The 18,052-nt window shown below is 43.6% G+C and overlaps 1 protein-coding gene and 1 non-coding gene across 2 annotated transcripts in view; both read right to left on the bottom strand.

Annotated features, from left to right (window-relative positions):
* Nucleotides 1–677: 677 nt before the first annotated feature.
* The window catches only part of RNF185 (ring finger protein 185), a 32,897-nt gene continuing 15,522 nt past the window's right edge, over nucleotides 678–18,052 (bottom strand). The window contains exons 2-7 of the mRNA XM_090292020.1: nucleotides 15,281–15,504; nucleotides 12,651–12,669; nucleotides 10,083–10,195; nucleotides 8,357–8,411; nucleotides 4,970–5,087; nucleotides 678–3,099 (exon numbers count right to left, since the gene is read on the bottom strand). Of these exons, the coding sequence (XP_090148146.1) occupies nucleotides 3,002–3,099; nucleotides 4,970–5,087; nucleotides 8,357–8,411; nucleotides 10,083–10,195; nucleotides 12,651–12,669; nucleotides 15,281–15,456 (579 nt within the window). The 5' untranslated portion in view covers nucleotides 15,457–15,504 and the 3' untranslated portion in view covers nucleotides 678–3,001. The remainder of the gene's footprint in view (nucleotides 3,100–4,969; nucleotides 5,088–8,356; nucleotides 8,412–10,082; nucleotides 10,196–12,650; nucleotides 12,670–15,280; nucleotides 15,505–18,052) is intronic.
* On the bottom strand, nucleotides 11,286–11,410 carry LOC149997046 (small nucleolar RNA SNORA28). The gene has a single exon (XR_016507337.1). It is a non-coding gene; the product is annotated as a small nucleolar RNA SNORA28 (small nucleolar RNA).

Here is an 18,052-nt window from a genome sequence, read left to right as displayed (position 1 = left end):
TGAGCAACTAGTCTGTGGAGGCTTGAATGACCTACTCTACTTTGGTGTATGTTTTGCTTTCCATTGGAAACAAAAATCCTGTTCTTTTCTTACTGCACTTATGAATTCCTGTAGTTCCCTTACCTTTGCATTTCATACTATACCCTGGCACTAATCAATTTGATAACTATTAGGTCAAAATTAAGAGGGAGGAAAGAGCTTCATTCAGAAGGCTGACCTATAGTTCTGGTGTACGGGGGGACCTGAGGCTGGGCCAGGTTTGTAACCTTACCATCTTCATTTCACACTCTGCTACTGAGGAACTTCTGAGGAGTGCTGGGCCAGGCCACCTGCCCTGTCACAGAACATGGGGAGAAATGCTGACAGTGAATAACCTGTGATTGTCCTCAAGGCTCTGCTGAGGGCCACAAGCTAAGTTCCACTGTGGCAGCTTGCACATACTTGTCAGGACTGGTGCTACCTGTCAGACAGGTCATACCTTGGGCATGGCTATGTATAAGGCCAGGCTTCCAGCTTACACTTCTCATCTCTAATTATCGATAGCTGTTTGAAAACTTTCATCTTCAGTGTGACATTCTCAAGGATGCACAGGTGCTTTCCAGAGGCCAGATCAGTGTGACTACTCCCCAACCCATCCTCCTGACCCATGACACAGACAAGAAATCCACTGCTCGCAGTAATGTAAAACCATTTAATTCTAAATCAAATTACTTTCACAACAGTGAAAATTAGTGACTGGTCAAGGTGTGCCACTGTATATGGTGTCATTTTCTGTCTGTGGTTCACACCTGGTCCTGATCCACAAAGGTAGCAGGAGTGGGGGTAGAGGCTAAGAACATAGAAAACACACAAAAGAAAGAAAAACTGCCTTGGGAGGGGGGAAAGGTGGTGAGCCTGAAGTGGGGTGGTGGAAAGGGGGATCCCTATCAGGGCTGTGTCAACAGTCCCAACTCAGCTCTCCTGCCCCAGCTCCTGGCAGAGGATGAGTGGGGGGACCTATAAGGTTCAAAATGAAAGGGCATATAGCCAAGCTGGGTTTGCCAATAGGTTCCTTGGATATCTTTGCTGGTAGAGCTCTCCTGGGCTCACTCCATTTCATTAAAGAGTCCAAATGATTCCTCTTCTTACCCATATCCCTTCTCTAACCTTTCTTCTGGAAACCCAGGTCTGTTCCTCTCTCTCGCCACTAGGGGGAGCCACTGTACTGAGGAATCTCCCCCTGGCCCCCAAATCCTCTCCAGCTGAGAAAATCCAGGAGAACCTCCCATTTGGGCGATTTCCAGGTGATAAAAAAAGCACTCTTTGAATGGGTGCCCCAAGATGTTTAAAATCCATCAGGCACACTGTAAAGCTGGTGGCTTATTCTTACCAAATGGATTCAAGCAAATGAACCACCTATTCAATACTTATATTTTGTCTTTTAACACTGAACTCTGGCATTGATAGGTACAAGGGGGGAGGAATAGGGCTGTGGAAAAGAGAGGAAGGCTTCCCTCATCTTAGATAAAGTCTTGGTTTCCACATGCTATGCAGAGCCATATCTGGGAAAAAAGAACTAGGTGGGGCTTTCTACAATTTGTCGGCTATTGCTGGAAGTAAGCCAGGAACATTGTGGACTGGTGATGTGACCGAGACCCAGAGGAAGACCATCTCCTCCCACCCTTGGGGTCTCCTGGAATAGACTGAATTTCTAGGAAGAGCAAGACAGGCAGAGCAAGAACCATTCCACCTAGTGAACTGTCCTCCTGCCTGGCACCACACTCCCTGAATCAGATTTGGAAGCAGCAGCTTGTGAAGTTGAAAAACAAATCAAGGGTTGGGAAAGCATGATTCCATAGAAAGACCACATCATACCACTGTGCTGAAGCTCCCCAGGTGCACTGCTTGGTGTTAACAAATTATCAAGGGTTGTCTGCTCTAGAGTCGCATGCTTCCCTGTTTTTAGCACATATACAAGGAGTTTTCGTGGGCGTTCATCAAGCCATACCCAAATTAGGGTCTTCCCTTTTCCCTGTCTCTTCATTAAGGACAACATTGCTTCTGAGGAGGGTGGTCTTCAACATGCAGCTGGGCTGACGTGACAAAGCCCCAGTTTCCTTTGGGCAGGCAAGTCTGGAAGAAGATGCACGTGGAACTTCTGCAGCCTTGGGGAAGGGTTTTTTGTGCAGTTGTTCCTGCATCAGAGCTCTGAATCACACTGGAGTCCCAATGGCAGGTTTTTACAAATGTGTAGCAGTTAGTCCCAGCTTCAGCAGTAGTCTAGGCTGTGTGCCCTCTGATAGAGAGGAACATGTGTGTAGTTTTGGGGGAAAGCTGATGGGAAATCTGTGAGTGAAGCCACATGTCTCCTGGGATAATCTATGCCAGAAAACAAGGAGGTCATTCAAGCTACTCTCTGGGGCCAAAGATACTGACTATGGCCCAGAGCCAATAAAAGATCTCTGGGTCTCTGGATCTCTGGTGAATTCATGATGTGACTCCAGCTTCAGCTGCTGCAATTATGATCTTTATAGGACAGCAGTTTTTTGCATCTCTGCTGAGGAGGAGGAGAGGGAGGAAGAAATAGGACAGAACAGCACTGGGATCTGGAATGGGAACTTCTCTGTATGAGGAGCCCCACTGACTTCAGAGGCCAGTTACCAAGGGGTATTTAAAAGAGATGAAATTGTACTGACAGTTTCTCTCTTTTGCCTCTTCCCAGTGCAGAGTCAGTAGCTGCTGAGTTGGATGGAATAGGATTTCATGGTGGAACCCATGAGAGACGACTCAATGCCAAGGCCTGAGGTTACAGCAAAGTGTTTATGGCAGATGCCATACTCCAGGGTTCCTGACAACTGGTGCTGAGTCCCAAAGCTCTGATGGGGAAGCAAAATTCCTTGATGTGTCACTGACCCCACTGATTCCAGGGATCAGGATTATCCAGGAAGCCAAACATCAAGAGTAGGGGTGGCGTGTCACCAGTCCAGAGGTCCTGCCATGGATGTAGGCCGGGAGCACAGCATTAGGCAATTAGGAGCCAGAACATGATCACCAGGGCCACAAACAGGAAGAGGCGTGACAGGAACTGTTCATCCACATACTGGGGCGTTCCGGGGACAGCTGGAGAGACAGGAAGAAGAGAGGCTGTCAGAAGGCTGCAGCTGTGCACACTACCCATATGGGACAGAGTCGAGAGGCATCAGCCTTCAACTCCTTACAACAAAATCCTGCACACTAAAAAGAGTTCCAAACCCCAAATAATATCAGACAAAACAAAATTGGAATTATGAAAATGTGGAATAATATAACAACGAGGACAAGGTCTCCAATTTATCCTAAGGGGGTTGGCCTATTGTTGAAAATAAGATGGGGAACTCTTAGAGGGAATACTAAAAGAAAAGCTACTGTTTGTTAAGCATCTTCTGTGTGCTAAATGTTCTGCACAAATATTATTGCTTGGTGGGCACTATTCCCATTTCCTGTAAGAAGAAACCGAAGTTGGTGGGAACACACAATACAATATGATGCATTAGAGAATTGTACAATTGTTTCTTAACCAATGTCACCCCAATAAATTCAATTTAAATTTTAAAAAAGGAAGAAACTAGAACACTGCCTCCTGAGTCACGGAGTCTGTAGATTCTGGCACTGTTGAACCAGGAGGGGTGTGAGAGAGCCCCACATGGAATGCCTTCCTTTTCTAGAGTAGAGAGCTGGAGCCCAGACAGGCAAAATGACCTGTTTCCCTCATTGCATAGCAAACTAGAGGCAGAAGTGGGCTGAGAAACTGGGTCTCCCCTCCTCTCTGCTTTGAGACAAGCTGCTATGTAGAGCTCACTGTCCTGACTATGGGCGAAAGAGTTAAGAGAATCTACACCTTGATGGGCAAGTTGGACCAAACATGGTAAGTGCAGCGCCCAGCCTGGCTGTGAAACTATGTTCACCTGGGGAACCACGGTGAGCCTTGGACCTGGTTGGAAGGAAGCAAGCTGCCAGGCCTTCCCAGGGCTCTGCCCTTTGGGGTCTTCTTCCTCATGGAAAACATATGAACAGAGGAGAAACCTTTGAGGTAGGTGGGGTAAGAAAGGGCATTCTCCAGATCTCTTGGAACTGTACTATTCCTGTTAGGTGCTCTGATGGATTCATGCAGGCAAGCAGTCAACGAAGACTTACCGACTGCCTGCTATGTGCCAAGCACCAGGGTGGGGGCAGGGGACAACTGGGAGGGCCCAGGAGTGGGTTACTGTCCCTAGAGCCAGGTTCCTAGCCAGGAACTATGCACTGGTCCCCACTGTGCCTAGCACACATGAGGCCCCAAGGACTGCAAGCAGAGCTCAGCTGATCTCAGCAGCTCTGTGGGTTCCGCGGTAAGGATCCTAACCTGGGTGTCAGATTGTGACAGAGTATAGGGCGCTCACCTCGCTGCCTTGCTCTACACCAAATGCAGCTGACATTCTCAAGCTCACTGGAGAGAGAAAGGTACAAAGGGCTGGGGTTTGGAACCAGCTCCATGTGTGTCTTGAGGGAAACTGGACAGAGATGCCAGAGAATAGAGAGGCCCTGACTCCTTGTGGGTCACCTTGCTTGTTCTGGCCCCTAAAGGTCAAAGTAGGGGGGAGGGGTACATGTGCAGGCCTAGGCTTTTCCTCAGCTGTGAAAAGGTTTATACCTTTTCATTTTATGGGCATGGGGCATGTCCTGGGAGACATTACTGAGTATTTTCTAATTTTTAAAACAGAGCTCATTACACATCTGTCCCACAGGCTTATCATGAAGATCCTGAGTTTGTAACAGAAAACACTCTGAACATGCCTAATATTTGATAAGCATGCATTATCATTGCAGAACTACCAGTAATCTAGAAAGAGTTTAGCACATTTTGAAAAAGTTGATTATCCATGTAGTAATAATTATCTGTAACCTATATACTGCTGGGTACTAAGAAGCCTTCAAGCAGAATTACCAAAGAAATATAAATATAAGGTCTTACCTGGAGGAGGCCGCCCATCATTTATGTTAAATGCTGTGGCAAATATCCCAAAGGGAAATGCCCCAATTCCAAAAGACATCTGAAAACCACCATCTCCAAATCCAAATCCTTGAAATCCCTGTGTAGAAGAAATGCAATTAAGAAGCAGAGTAAATAGGTTTCTCCTGCACCTGTTAAACATGTCAAGTTACATGTGGCACCCACTTCTCTGCCCTACCCTCTGCCACCTGTTTCCGAGGGGTGGGGGGCATGTTTTCCTCCCATCTAGACTGCAAGGCAGAGAAATCCTGGTGGCCCCTCTGCCCTTCTTGCCTACAAGAAGTCCTAGCTAAGGAGATTTGAATACCAGAAAGAACTGGCTCTGACCCAAAGTAAAATGTTCTGCTGAAGCTTGTCAGGGTACTTAGAGCTCCAGGTTCTTTCCCAGAGTCCCACACTAGCCAATAAAAGTTTCTACATGCTTTACAACAGCAAAATTGGCAATAACTCTTATGCTCAATTACAAGGGAACGTCAGTACAAGCTACACATTACTGGTAATAGCAAAACAATGGAGGTCATTGTAAAAATTTTGATACATGCTCTCAAAGGACCATTACACTAACTATGCAGCAACATAGGAAAACTCTGTGACCAAGATATCAGACGAAATTGGTTGAACACCATGGTCACAAGTACATGACAATATAGTATGTGCACAAGATAAGGATAAGGTTTTTCCCTTAAAATTTTCTAATATTGTTAGAAAGTTCAAATATTCTTATATAAAAGTAATATATGCTTGTTATAAGAAATTCACACATTACAGAAATAACTGACAAAGTGAGGGGTCTCCTTGTTCATTTTCCATTTCACGGCCCCTCCCCTCTAACAGCCACCGTCAGCTGTACGGTGTGTCAACCTGAGCTTTTACCCTTATACATGTTCTACATTGCATCATCTTTCACAAGAAAAGATGCAATAGAAATCATAATATTGTGAATAAGTAACTCCCATTTTCTAAGTGCTAACTCTGCCAGGCCCCATGTTAAGCACTAGATATATGAATCACATTTAGTCCTTACAATAGCATCACCATTTGCAAATGACCAAATTGAGGCCCAGAGAGGTGAAATAACTTGACTAAGGTGGTAACGAGTAGAGTTCAGATCTAAAACTAAGTCAGTATGATCAGAAAACCCATGCTCTTAACTATTGCGCATGTTGTACAAAAAATTACTCTCCTTCCCTGCATCCCTGGGTATATCTTTAGAACAAATGATTACAAAAAATAATAAAAAGAAGAAAAATGACCGGGCCAAATGCTCTCCACAAAGAACTTGCCTTTGCGAGTCTTTCACAAATCATGAAAGTGACTGCTCTCTATCCCATACTGAGCAGCCTAGCATATCCAGTTCCAAACTTCCTGCTATAAAGCTTAATAGTCAATTTAATAAGAGGATAAACCTACATGGCAGAAAAACAAACAGTTTCCATCTCAGTGCAGAAGTGCCTCCTACCTAGACCTAGTATGGGTGAGAGTCTGAGGGCTATTGAAACCAAGACTTTACCAAGAAAGGTATTAATTATTTCATCAGGAACGACCACTTCATTCAGTGCAATCCCCAGGATTAACTCCTGGCCTCCCTTCTAACAACATCTATACAGTCTCACAAGTCCTCATATTTGGTGGGTTTATTTTCCTAGTGCGGCATCAGCAGAAAGTATCATTGGTGGCTGCAGGTGCTTGTAAGTGCTAGAAGTGCACATTGTAGTCATTAAGGCCAAGGCCTCTAATTCCTGGGTTAGGAGCTAATCCTCTGTTGGGAATCAGAGCCTGTGAAGGTTAAAGTGGTGTTGCCTGGCAGTCAAGAACAGGCCCTTCCATAGCAGCCAGATCTGGGGTCAGCCCTTGCCTGTGAGGCCTTGGACAACTCACTTCACCTACTGGGCCTCACTTTGTTCTTCGGTTAAATGGGTTGATGTGAAGCTTAAATGAGATTGTGTATATAAAGTCCTTTACACAGAGTTATTTGCATATAATAATCACTCAACAAGTGTTCACTGTTGTTACTATTAAAAGTAATCTGGAGAAGAGACTCTCAATTTATATCAAGACCCCCTGATTTAATAATCCCACTCCAGGAAATCCTAAGGAAATGCCATAATTCAAATAGGAAAAAGAAATGTGCCAAGATGATCACTAGAGCAAAATCTGGAAGAAATGAAAAAGTTCTTCAATGTGAAAACCTAAATTAAAATGCATCAATATTGAATGGAATAAATAATACCTTTTAAGAATAATAAAGAGTGCCCTGCTGGGTGGCTCAGTTGGTTGGAGCGTCATCTTGAACAACAATGGGCTGCACGTTCAATCCCTGATCAGAGCACATACCTGGGTTGCAGGCTGGTCTCTGATTGGGGCGCGTGTGAGAGGCAATCAATTGATGTTTCTCTCACACATTGATGTTTCTCTCCCTCTCTTTCTCCCTTCTCTCCCCTCTCTCTAAAAAGCTTAAATAATAATAATAATAATAAAAAGGACATTACAGAGCACCAAAATTAAAATTTAAAACATCAAAGAGAATGATGATGGCTACCTAAGATATATATATACACACACAGCACACAGATGAAAAAAAGATGGAAAAATGAAAATATACTTGTGGGATTCTGGGAGTGTGGGTAAATACTTTGTTTTTAAGTTTTTTAAAAAGACTAACACCTGATTTAAATGTGCAAAATTTTTGAGCCAGCATTTCTACTTCTAAGAATTTATTCTAGTATAATAATCATGAATCAGCTCAAAAATCTATCTATAAGTTCATCAGAGTATTTTTAAAATAGAAAAAAAAAGGAAATGGCTAAATGTCCAACAATAAATTATGTAAAGTCCAAACATGGGAACATTCTACATAAAATATTACTGACATGTAATATCTGAAGATATATCACTGAAGATCTCCCGTTCTCTAAGAATATAAACTCTATAAGGGCAAGATCTTTGCTATGTTCATGGATATATTATTTATATCTAGAATGATGCCTAGTACACAGAAGGCACTTAATATAAAATATACAAAATTTTAGGAGGATTACAAAACAAGAGCCAAATATTTTTAAAAAGCATATATATGCACATCTATAAGTAAAATATACAGAAATAAAAAGATCTATAAAATTTCTATGTATACATAATTATAGAAAATAAAAAAGAAAATAGACCAAAATGTTTCCAGTGGTTATCTCTGGATGGTATGATTATAAGTGATTTCCCCTCCTTTTTCTTCCTGTATTTTACAAATTTTCCTTTAGTTTTATAATCAAGAAGGAAAAAGTACAGGGCCAAGAGAGAAACTTCTAAAGCCATGGGCTCGTTACAAGAAGCTGCTTTTAGAATTTTCCTCACCCCTCTGTTCTCCGGCTCTGGCCTCTGTCCTTGAGGACGGGGAGGGGTCTTCTCTCTGAAACAAAAACAGTGAAAATGTTTTAATCTTCTCTCAGTAAAGTCTGAGTTCTTCACCAGGGCCACACCCCTTTTCCTGCCCAGTACATGAACAGTTCTATGCCAAAATAAACCAAATATTGAATAACTCTTTGTTCTACCTGCAGTTGTTTTTCACTACCTATGAAAAACCAGGAGAAAATCAGCTTGTTTATAAGATGCTCAGCAGACTGCACTCAGCCTACTCCTCTCAGAGAGACTGACCCAGATTGGTGAAGAATGCGAGCCAGACACCTATCCCTGGACCTGTATGATATAGGGATCATAGAAAGAAAAAACCCCAAATCCAAATTGAAACAGAAAGTATACTGCCAGCAGAGAAGGCTGAGATTCATGGTCTCTCTGATCTACCCCTATTTACTTCAGCTTACCTCCCACTATTCTTGGGCAAGTACTCTACACTACTGTTTTTTCACCTCTGGGTCCTTGCTTCTTCCATCACTCAGTCCACAAATACTGGACTGAGGACTTCTTACCCATCAAGCACAAGGTCAGTTACCAACACTAAGACTGACGACAAACCCTACTCGAGGTCTTCATGGTTTAAAGGGGACTACAACCAATCACAACACAGTGCGGTAAGGGACTTCTTTACTAGAGGTAGGAACTAAATGGGATGGGAGCATGGGTGAGAGCAACTAATGTGGGGAACAAGGGCCACTGAGAGGAGGAGATAAACTTAGAGCTGCTCATTTAAGACATGCAGAAGTTGGAGGAGGAGGAGGAGGGCTGAGCAGAACGGGGGAGGGCAGAAGAGGCAAAGGAGAAACAAATACCAAGGCTGCCCTGGCTGGCGTGCTCGGTGGATTGAGTGCTGGCCTGTGAACCACAAGGTCACCAGTTCTATTCCCAGTCAGGGCACGTGCCTGGGTTGCAGGCCAGGTCCCCAGTTGGGGGCCTGTGAGAGGCAGCAGATAGGCAGCCAATCGATGTTTCTCTTACACATCCCTCTCTTTCTCCCTGCCTTCCCCTCTCTCTAAAAATAAATAAAATCTTAAAAAAAAAAAAAAAGATCCAAATACAAAGGCTAATGAATGTGAAAGGGTAAGAACCTTTAATGGCACAAGGTGTGCTGGGGTGGGCGGGAGAAGGGAAGAGAGGCTGCTGGGGAGCTCTGGTGGGGGGTGGTGGCTGTGGAGGCGGCAGCGTGTGTGTGTTGCTCACGCCACATCACAAAGGGCACTCAGTACTGTGTCTTGAGGTGCGCCAGACCTGCTACCCACACCCTCATTTCCAGAAATCTCAACTCTATAAGCCTCCCAGACCCCTGTCCTCCCCCGCCCCCATATTTTATACATCACTGCTACAGCAACCAATCTCCTTGCAGACTCCTGCTGGACACCCTGCTTCTCAGGCTGCTCCTTTACAGTGCTTTGCACACTTGCAATTGGGATGCCTTGTGCACCAAGCCCATTGCCTGCCCCTAGCACACACTCAGTGGATATCTGTATTATAACTCAACAGGTGGCAACCTGACTCCCTTCCCCTCCAGGCGCACTCCCATCTGGATTACAACTGCCTCAAAACAGAGGGTCTGCAAACACTAAGGGTGGGGTGAGCTGGTGCTGAATGGAAGTGAATTCAGGTCCAAAGGGGAAGAGAGGGTGTGAGAGGTGCCCCAAGGCCTCACCTGGGGTCCTGCTGCCCAGTGCTGCCCCTGCCATAGAGCGGGATGACTTTGTCTCGGCTGATCCCAGCTTTGCAAACTGGACACACTTGTCTGTTAGGTCTGGTCTCCAACCACTGCAAGCAGGAGAGAAAAATACATTAATGGTACAAGCCCACGACAGAGTAGTCAGTCAGAGTCAGCACGAAAACAACATGGACCTGAGGCCTCAAATTGGAAACACCAGCACCAACAGGCAACACCTCAAGGAACTTGACTCTGATTCCCGCTCCTGCCACTCAATAAATATTTACTGGTGGTAAAATCAAAATTGCCTTTAAATACCATCATAATTAAACAAGCTTCTTCATGCTTCGTTCTCTCTAGGGGCTCCCAGCAATACAGCAGACAGAAACTGTAAGCCTGGCGCTACATCAAGGAGTCTGACAGACACGGCCTCAGTTTGCGGGTGTAACAAACTTTCTATCTCCACCTCCCCTGAGGGATCAATTGTATTATCCTGCCAGTCAGATACTCTCCTCTGTGATTTCTCATTTTTATAGTACTTCCTCAACAACTGTGTTTTCCACACATCAGCATCGGGCTATAAGCTGATCATTTTCTGGTGATTTACTATGTGCTAACGGATAGATTTTGCTCATTATTTAAATTTGCTTAGTGTTTTTTTTTTTTTTTTTAATGTTTTTTCACTGATTTTGGTATTCAACGATTTATTTCATATGAAAAACACCAGAATCTCGTTTTGGATTTCCCAGGTCCTTTTTTTTACCGGTTACATTAAAAACATTTTGTATAGATGACCCATAAACAAGGACAACAGGGTGCGGATTGACTGTGGGAGTGGGGCAGTGGAGAGCAACGGGGGAAAAAATTGGGACAACTAATTGAACAATTATAAAATAATTTATAGTAAAAATCATGAAAAAAATAACACATTTTGTTTATTTAGCCCTGGCTGGTGTGGCTCAGTGGATTGAGTGCTGGTCTGTGAAACAAAAGGTCACAGGTTTGATTCCCAGTCAGGGCACATGCCTGGGTTGCGGGCCAGGTCCCCAGGCGGAGGCATGCGAGAAGCAACCAATCGATGTATCTCTCACACATAAATATTTCTCTTCCTCTCTTTCTCCCTCCCTTCTCCTCTCTCTAAAAACATAAATAAAATATTTTAAAAACCTTTTTTTTTAATTTATTTTATTTATTTTTTTTAATGCTAAATCCATATAACGGCCAGTCTCACAGAGCAGAGAGCACCGGAATAGGTTAGACTCGGTTGCTGTAGCAAGCGCAAATTGTGGCAGGCAGATTCGATCACCTGCCACAGAGTGTTGCTTGCAGTAAAAACCTTTTAATTTAACTTTCTTTTTTTTTTCAAATTACAAGAGAAAGTTTATTTAGAAAGTTACAAAGGTAGAAGTGAGCCAGCTGTGCTGCACAGACTCAGGAAACAAGTTACAGAAACAAAAGAAAGGTCCTTGGAGCTTAGGAGAAAGGAAGGCAAAGGTAACGTGCCTGGGGCAGGGGACAGGGACAGGAAAGGCTCCAAATGCATCTATTTACCTTTCTTAAAAACAAGATAAAAACATAAAAACATGTTACCTGTAGTGTTTTTTGTAGACATTAAGTAATTTAATACATATATTCTCAACATTTATCTCAAAATATATATTATAATTTTAGATCTAATGATACGTGAATCTAGGATTTCAGTGCCAAGGAGAAAGCAGTGTTTAATGATTTTATATCTTATTTCCTTTATCTTACTGTAAAAAGCCCTAAAACTTATGTATATTGTGCTCTTCATAAATTTATGGCAGACATGTTTCACCAGGTTCCACTGGGATCAGAATGCACAGCCCTGAACTTAGCAGGAACCCCTCTCATTTCCCCTACTTTCTCCCATCCAGATTCTGAGGCTCTAGCGGTGGGGAACTTTGGTCCTCCCCCCACATTCCTAAGCCACCTACTAGTGGGGGCTCAACTGCCAACAACCATGGAGACAGCCAGCTCCCAGTGATTACTCATAGCCAGTTGTGAACACCAGCCCTGGTCTGTCTCACCAGGCAGGCACCTGGGTCTTGGTGAATACTTACTAACTGGTTTTCATAATAATCTAATGCTGTGAAAACAGACTGTTCTCGTCTTACAAAAGATCTCTGTTGAGACCTAAAATGTTTCCCCCTTCCTAACATTTTTAAGACCTTTAAAGATAGGGGAGATTGTTGATATGACAGGAGGTACTTTCTAGAGGCACAATCTCAAAAATAAAAAATAACATACTATCAAATCCAGCCCAATTTACAAATGAGGAACTGAGAGCCAGAGAGGTAGTAGCCTAAGAAGGCCACAAAGGCCACTGGTAGCAGAGTCAGGACCATCCTGGGTACTACACTGACCCCTTGTTTCATCGAATGCCTGTCAGTGGGCAGGTCTATTAGGGGGATTGGGGGAAAAGCAAGCAAATGAGCCCACAAGCAGGAGACATTGCAGTTTCTGACAGTAGTCTCCTGAGACTAGGGGTGTCTTGTGCAACCGTAGCTGATGAAAGACAAAGTAAAATGAAATGCATCTTACCTGATGTAAACACGGCCAACTGTCAAGAGTCCCCAGAGCAACCAGTCATCAAGGAGAAAAGAGAAAGGGGGAAAGGGAAAAAAAAAAGAAACGCTTTCATTAGCAGAAACACTGAGGCCTGAGGAGAAAAACAGGAAACATGGGAAAACAGGATGGAACCGTGCAGCACTGCCACCCCACTGAGGGGGTGCCAAAAATGAGAAAAGACTGGGCTAAAGCCCTGACAGGTATGGCTCAGTTGGTTGGGCGTCCTCCAGCAAAGCAAAGGGTTGCCGGATTCCAGTCACATGCCTGGGTGGAGGGTTCAGTCCCCAGTTGGGGCGTGTACAAGAAGCAACTGATCGATGTTTCTCACTCTCTCTTTCTCCCTCCCTTCCCTTCTTTCTAAAAATAAATACATAAAATCTTAAAAAAAAAAAGACTGGGCTAAAAACACAGGAACAATAAAGCAATGGAGTCAAGACACCAATTTCTACCGCTGGGACACCACATGTGTGAAGACCCCAAGTACCAGACCATCCCACACCTAACTTCTCTACAAGGCAAACTCTGAGGGGTTTTGGTCTCTAAAGGAATCCAGTAAAAGCTAAGGACCCTCTGGCAGAAAAACTCATGGGGGCATTCTCATGCTCTCATCCACGCATGCATGCATACATGTTAATATCTTGGACTTGATTTCACTGGGTTCACAGCCTCCTCAGACTCAGAAGGAACATGTCGATCAAGATCCAGTTTAACAAAATCTTCAGGCTATCCTCAGCCTTGAGAACTCAGCTGGGAGTTAAGTACCTTCAAAGTTCAGGTCTACTGCTAAAAACATCTTTAAGTAACAAGAAGGATGGGATGCTGCTGCTTGGCAGAGGAGTTACCTTCAGCTTAGTGAGCTACACTACACAGGATGCTACCCAATCTCTCATTTTTCAAACGAAAAAACCAAGCTTAGAAACATGAAATGACTGTCTATAGCAACAGGGCCAAAAAAGAAGTTCCCTGACTTCCAGTTTGCTGTCCTTTCTATCACTCACAGTGGGTACAAAAAAAATGACATTTACGGTATTGAAGGAAAAGTCACTCTAACTCCACATTTTTAACTATTTTCTTCTCTCTTGACTCACTCATTCTAGTAACAAATATCAACTGTAGGCCTAATATATGCTAGGATAGTGGAAAATGTGGACATGGTTCCTGTCCCTCAAATAAACATGTCTCCTCTAGCTGAGTAGACTCAGGGTAATTCCTTCCCCAATTCCTGAACCAAGTTTAGCCTCACAATCCAGATACACAATCTCTCTGGACAAAACAGACACCTGACATCTGACTCTGGCATTAACCTTGCAACTCCATTCCAAACTAAGCCAGGGGCTTCCTAAATCACGGCAGGCCTCCACTGGCAACCCCCCTCAAAGGCTGTGGGGGAGAGGTGGAGGTAACTTTTCCTGGGGGAAAATTAAGGATAACAATGATGATGATTACTTTCATTTATAAAGCAACTACTGTGTGTCAGTCTGTAGCTGAAAGACTCATTTCAAGTCCTGCTTTTATGATACCCCAATCATAAAACTGGAGCATCACCAAATTCCAGGAGAGGGCTGATGAAAAGTTTTTGCATGAAACTTAATGATTAAGGAAAGAGACTCCAGAACAAAAATCTCTGCCTCACTCTATTCACTTCGCAATTAATTTATTTTCACTGTGGCCAACTTAAACTCCCTTAAATATTGCTTAAATAATCCTTTCTTCACACCAGTTCTCTGCTCAAAAATATCCAATAGCTCAATGTCCTACTCAGTCAAATCTGGGTTTGATGATCTGGCCAAACCCTCCCTTAACTATTCTAACACTCCTCAGGGTGTTATTTGACATATAGGGTGGCCTCAGGTTCTCAGATGACTTCAACAGTGCATCTGACTGTTCCTAGAACTTGCCTGCCTTGGGGTAACACTCTCTTTGCCTTACCTGGCATTTTCACCCTTATAATACTCCAATTCACCCTTCAAGGTCCAGCTCAAAACCAAGAGAGAAAAAAAAATTAGCTGTCAACATTCACCCAGATTCTCAGAGCTAAGAGGAGGTTCTGTAACCATTGAGGCTGGAATGGACATTGACTCTGCCACTTCATTTTGATATACTATATAAAATACGGTAGCAATATTAGCATCATAGCTAACACATAATATTTATTATGTGCTATGTGCCTTTTATGTATTTCAAATTACTGAATGCTCACAAACAGTCTTATAAAATGAGGCAGAGTGTAAGTACCTTGCCCAAGGTCATCCAATAGGAAAGTGGCAGCATCAGGACTTCCAGCAAGGCAGTCTGGCTCCAGTCCTTGCTCAGAACCACCATACTGCCTCTCAGCTAGCATAGCAAGTAGCACGTAGTAAGTGTTCACAAATCATGAGTGTTATTACTTTAGAGATGGAGATACAAAGCCCAGAGCGGGGACAGGATTTGCCCTGAGTCACTCAGCTCATCATCAGCAGAGCTGGAATGAGAACCCAAGTCACCTTTGGGCGTGAGTGTATCAGGACCCAAAGTGTGTGGGAAACCTTCTCCAAAGCTGTCCAGGGTTACAAGCTTTCCAAACTTGGCAGTTTGTCCCCTGGGGAGGTGGCAGGGCTACTGACCAGAAGAGGTGGCCGCATAGGCTGATGACGGCGTCCTTGGCTGTGTCCAGGCAGATGTTGCACTCGAAGGTGCTGTCCTGCCCTCCACTTTCGCCAGCACCATTGCTGCTGCCGCTGGGTCCCCCCGCACTGGAGTTCTCAGGGGATGCAGAGGCTGAGGGCCCCTTGCTTGCCATCCTTGGCCGTCAGCAAACTCTTGAGTGAAGATTCTCTCCAGGAAAATCCTAAAAGGCAGAGAGCCCTTGACTGCCCATTTCTGCAGTTCAGTCTCCTGGCCTCCATGCTAAAGCCCCCATTTTCTCTCAGCTCCAGACATGCAGATTATGACTGAACCCCTGACTAGACTTCCCAGGGCTACAGAGGAAGAGGATGATAGCCATGGAGCACTATCCAGAGGGCAATGACTCAGAAACTTCCAATGAACATGGCCCAGAATTTACCACACAAATACACAAACTGCACCAATATAGAGCAGCCTCCAGATGACTCTCCATAGAAACTGGGTCTCACTGTCTACATTCTCCCAGGATAATCACCCCAGGTGATAAATACACACTCAATCAAATTGATAGCCTCTGTATTAGCAAGAGAATCTGCTCAGGCCAGAAGGTTTGTGATTGGTATATGCCAGAATATAAAGAAAACCCTGTTACTCTGAAAGCTTAGGAGACTAGGAAGGACCAGAATGCCATCCGGTCCAATATCTTATACAATGCAATCTTTACATTCCCTTCCGCCAGGTTAGAATACCACCTACCTTATGTTGTCTAGATTTATCAACTTTTTAGCCTCAATACCTTTAAAAAGGAGGCTTGTGACACTGCTGAAAATAGAAAACCAGTATTACTTACCATAAGTGAAAAATAAATACAAATATAATGAAGGAAAAATCTTTTATCCTCATACTACCTGAACCATCTGGCATACTCATACCAAGTTTTGGACAAAACTGGTCCAATATCTTAAGGAAACTGCAACTTAAGGACTCTCACGTAGGTGACTAATGTGGAGCTGAGACGGGGGCTCATGACACCCAGTTTGTACTCAAACCACTGTGCTACAATAGACCAAGCCGGCCACCAAATGCATGGAAAAAGAGGCCATTGTTCACTACCTCCTCCAAATCAAAGAACCTGCCAGGAGCTGAAGGACAAGAAGGATAAGACCAACACCAAAGGATACTCAGAAAATCTTGGTTCAGGTTAAGAATCTGTGAAGAACCTGATCTGGTCACCCTCACTATCTCAGAACTTCCAAGTAGGAAATGCTAGCTGGCTAGCACAGAGAACCGACGTTTGGATGCTGGTTCCAGTCAAGGGGCTGTTTTGGGAACACCCTTCTCTCTGGGACAGTTTTCTCTTCTGTAAACTGAGGCACTGGACTACATGGTTTCCTAGGTGCCCCTTTCCAGCTCTGAAACTGTGCCACTAAGGGACATCTTACCCACTCTCTCCAAAGTAGATGATCCCGCCACAAGTCTGGAGCACTAGACGAGCACCCAGATTCCAGCTTCCAAAGTACGAGGAGGCAAGGACCAAAAATCCACAGACCTCTCGGACAAAGAAGCCTTCCCACGCACCAGCTCAGAACTCTAGACTCACAAGTATCCCTCACCATGACAGCAGCTCAGTGACTTGAGCAGGGAGAGAAAACTGGCTCATGGCTACTTTTTCACTCAGTTACATCATTTTACATAATGTCCCAGAAGGGCAGCTAGTTGGCTGCCAACAGCATCAGGGCCTTGCTAGCCTTGGCTCTGAGATCTTCCCCATGACCCAGTGCTCCCTCCTTTGTGTACACAGAATGAAGCCTGCTTGTGAGGACCACATTACAGCCTTCCGCTGTCATTCTAGCTCAAGTACCGGACATGTGTTTCTTTAAAAACAAAAACAAAAACTAACTTTTAAAACGAAGGATTACGGGCTCATAGATATGGAAAGACAACCATAAAGTCAGGTTCATGGATCAATCTTAATGACAGTCTTCTGATGTGATGCAACTGGAAGTATACAGCTCCAACAATGATGCACTCTTGTCTTAAAAATAAAACAGATTCTAATCAAGTATCTAAATGAATTACCCATTTACAGAAGATATGGGGCATGGATGCATGTGTCAAACAACTCCAGGAGGATGCACTCAGAAAATCCAAAATGGGGGACTTTTTACAGGACAAATAACCCAAGTTCTCAGAAAATAAATAGCATGGGAGGGATATGAAGTTATAGACTGAGACTTGAGACATACCCACCACTGGCAGTGTAAGGGTCTCAGTGGAACCAAATCAAACAAACCAACTGTAAAAAGACACTTGTGAGATGACTGATAAAAATTAGATTTTAACCAAGGTATTAGTTGATTCTAGGAATTACTGTTAATTTTGTTGTATGTGATAATGCTATTGTGTAATGTTTTTGAAAAATTCTCTACTTCTACAAATACATACTTAAGTATAAATGAAGGAATGATAAGATGTTTGTGATTTGGTTTAAAATACTCCAGGGGCAAAGAGAAAATAGAGAGAAAAAAATGAAAAGCTGATGGTTATTGGAGTGGAAGATGGATGGTAATTCACTGTATTAGTTTATTTTTGTATGTGTATGTAAATTTCCATAACAAAAGATATTTTTTAAAAGGTCAGGTTGCAAAAGTATAAGTATGAATGGGTAAAAACAAAGTATATAAATGAGCACATATATACATACATGCAAAGAAAATGCCTGGAAAGCACACACTAAACTATCAACAATTATTTCTGGGATTATAAGGGCT

This window comes from Furipterus horrens, unplaced genomic scaffold (genome assembly GCF_987537825.1).
Source record: "Furipterus horrens unplaced genomic scaffold, mFurHor1.1.pri manual_scaffold_11, whole genome shotgun sequence".
Classification (NCBI taxonomy): Eukaryota; Metazoa; Chordata; class Mammalia; order Chiroptera; family Furipteridae; genus Furipterus; species Furipterus horrens.
Note: the sequence above shows the minus strand (reverse complement) of the source record. Positions and strands in the feature narration are given on the sequence as shown.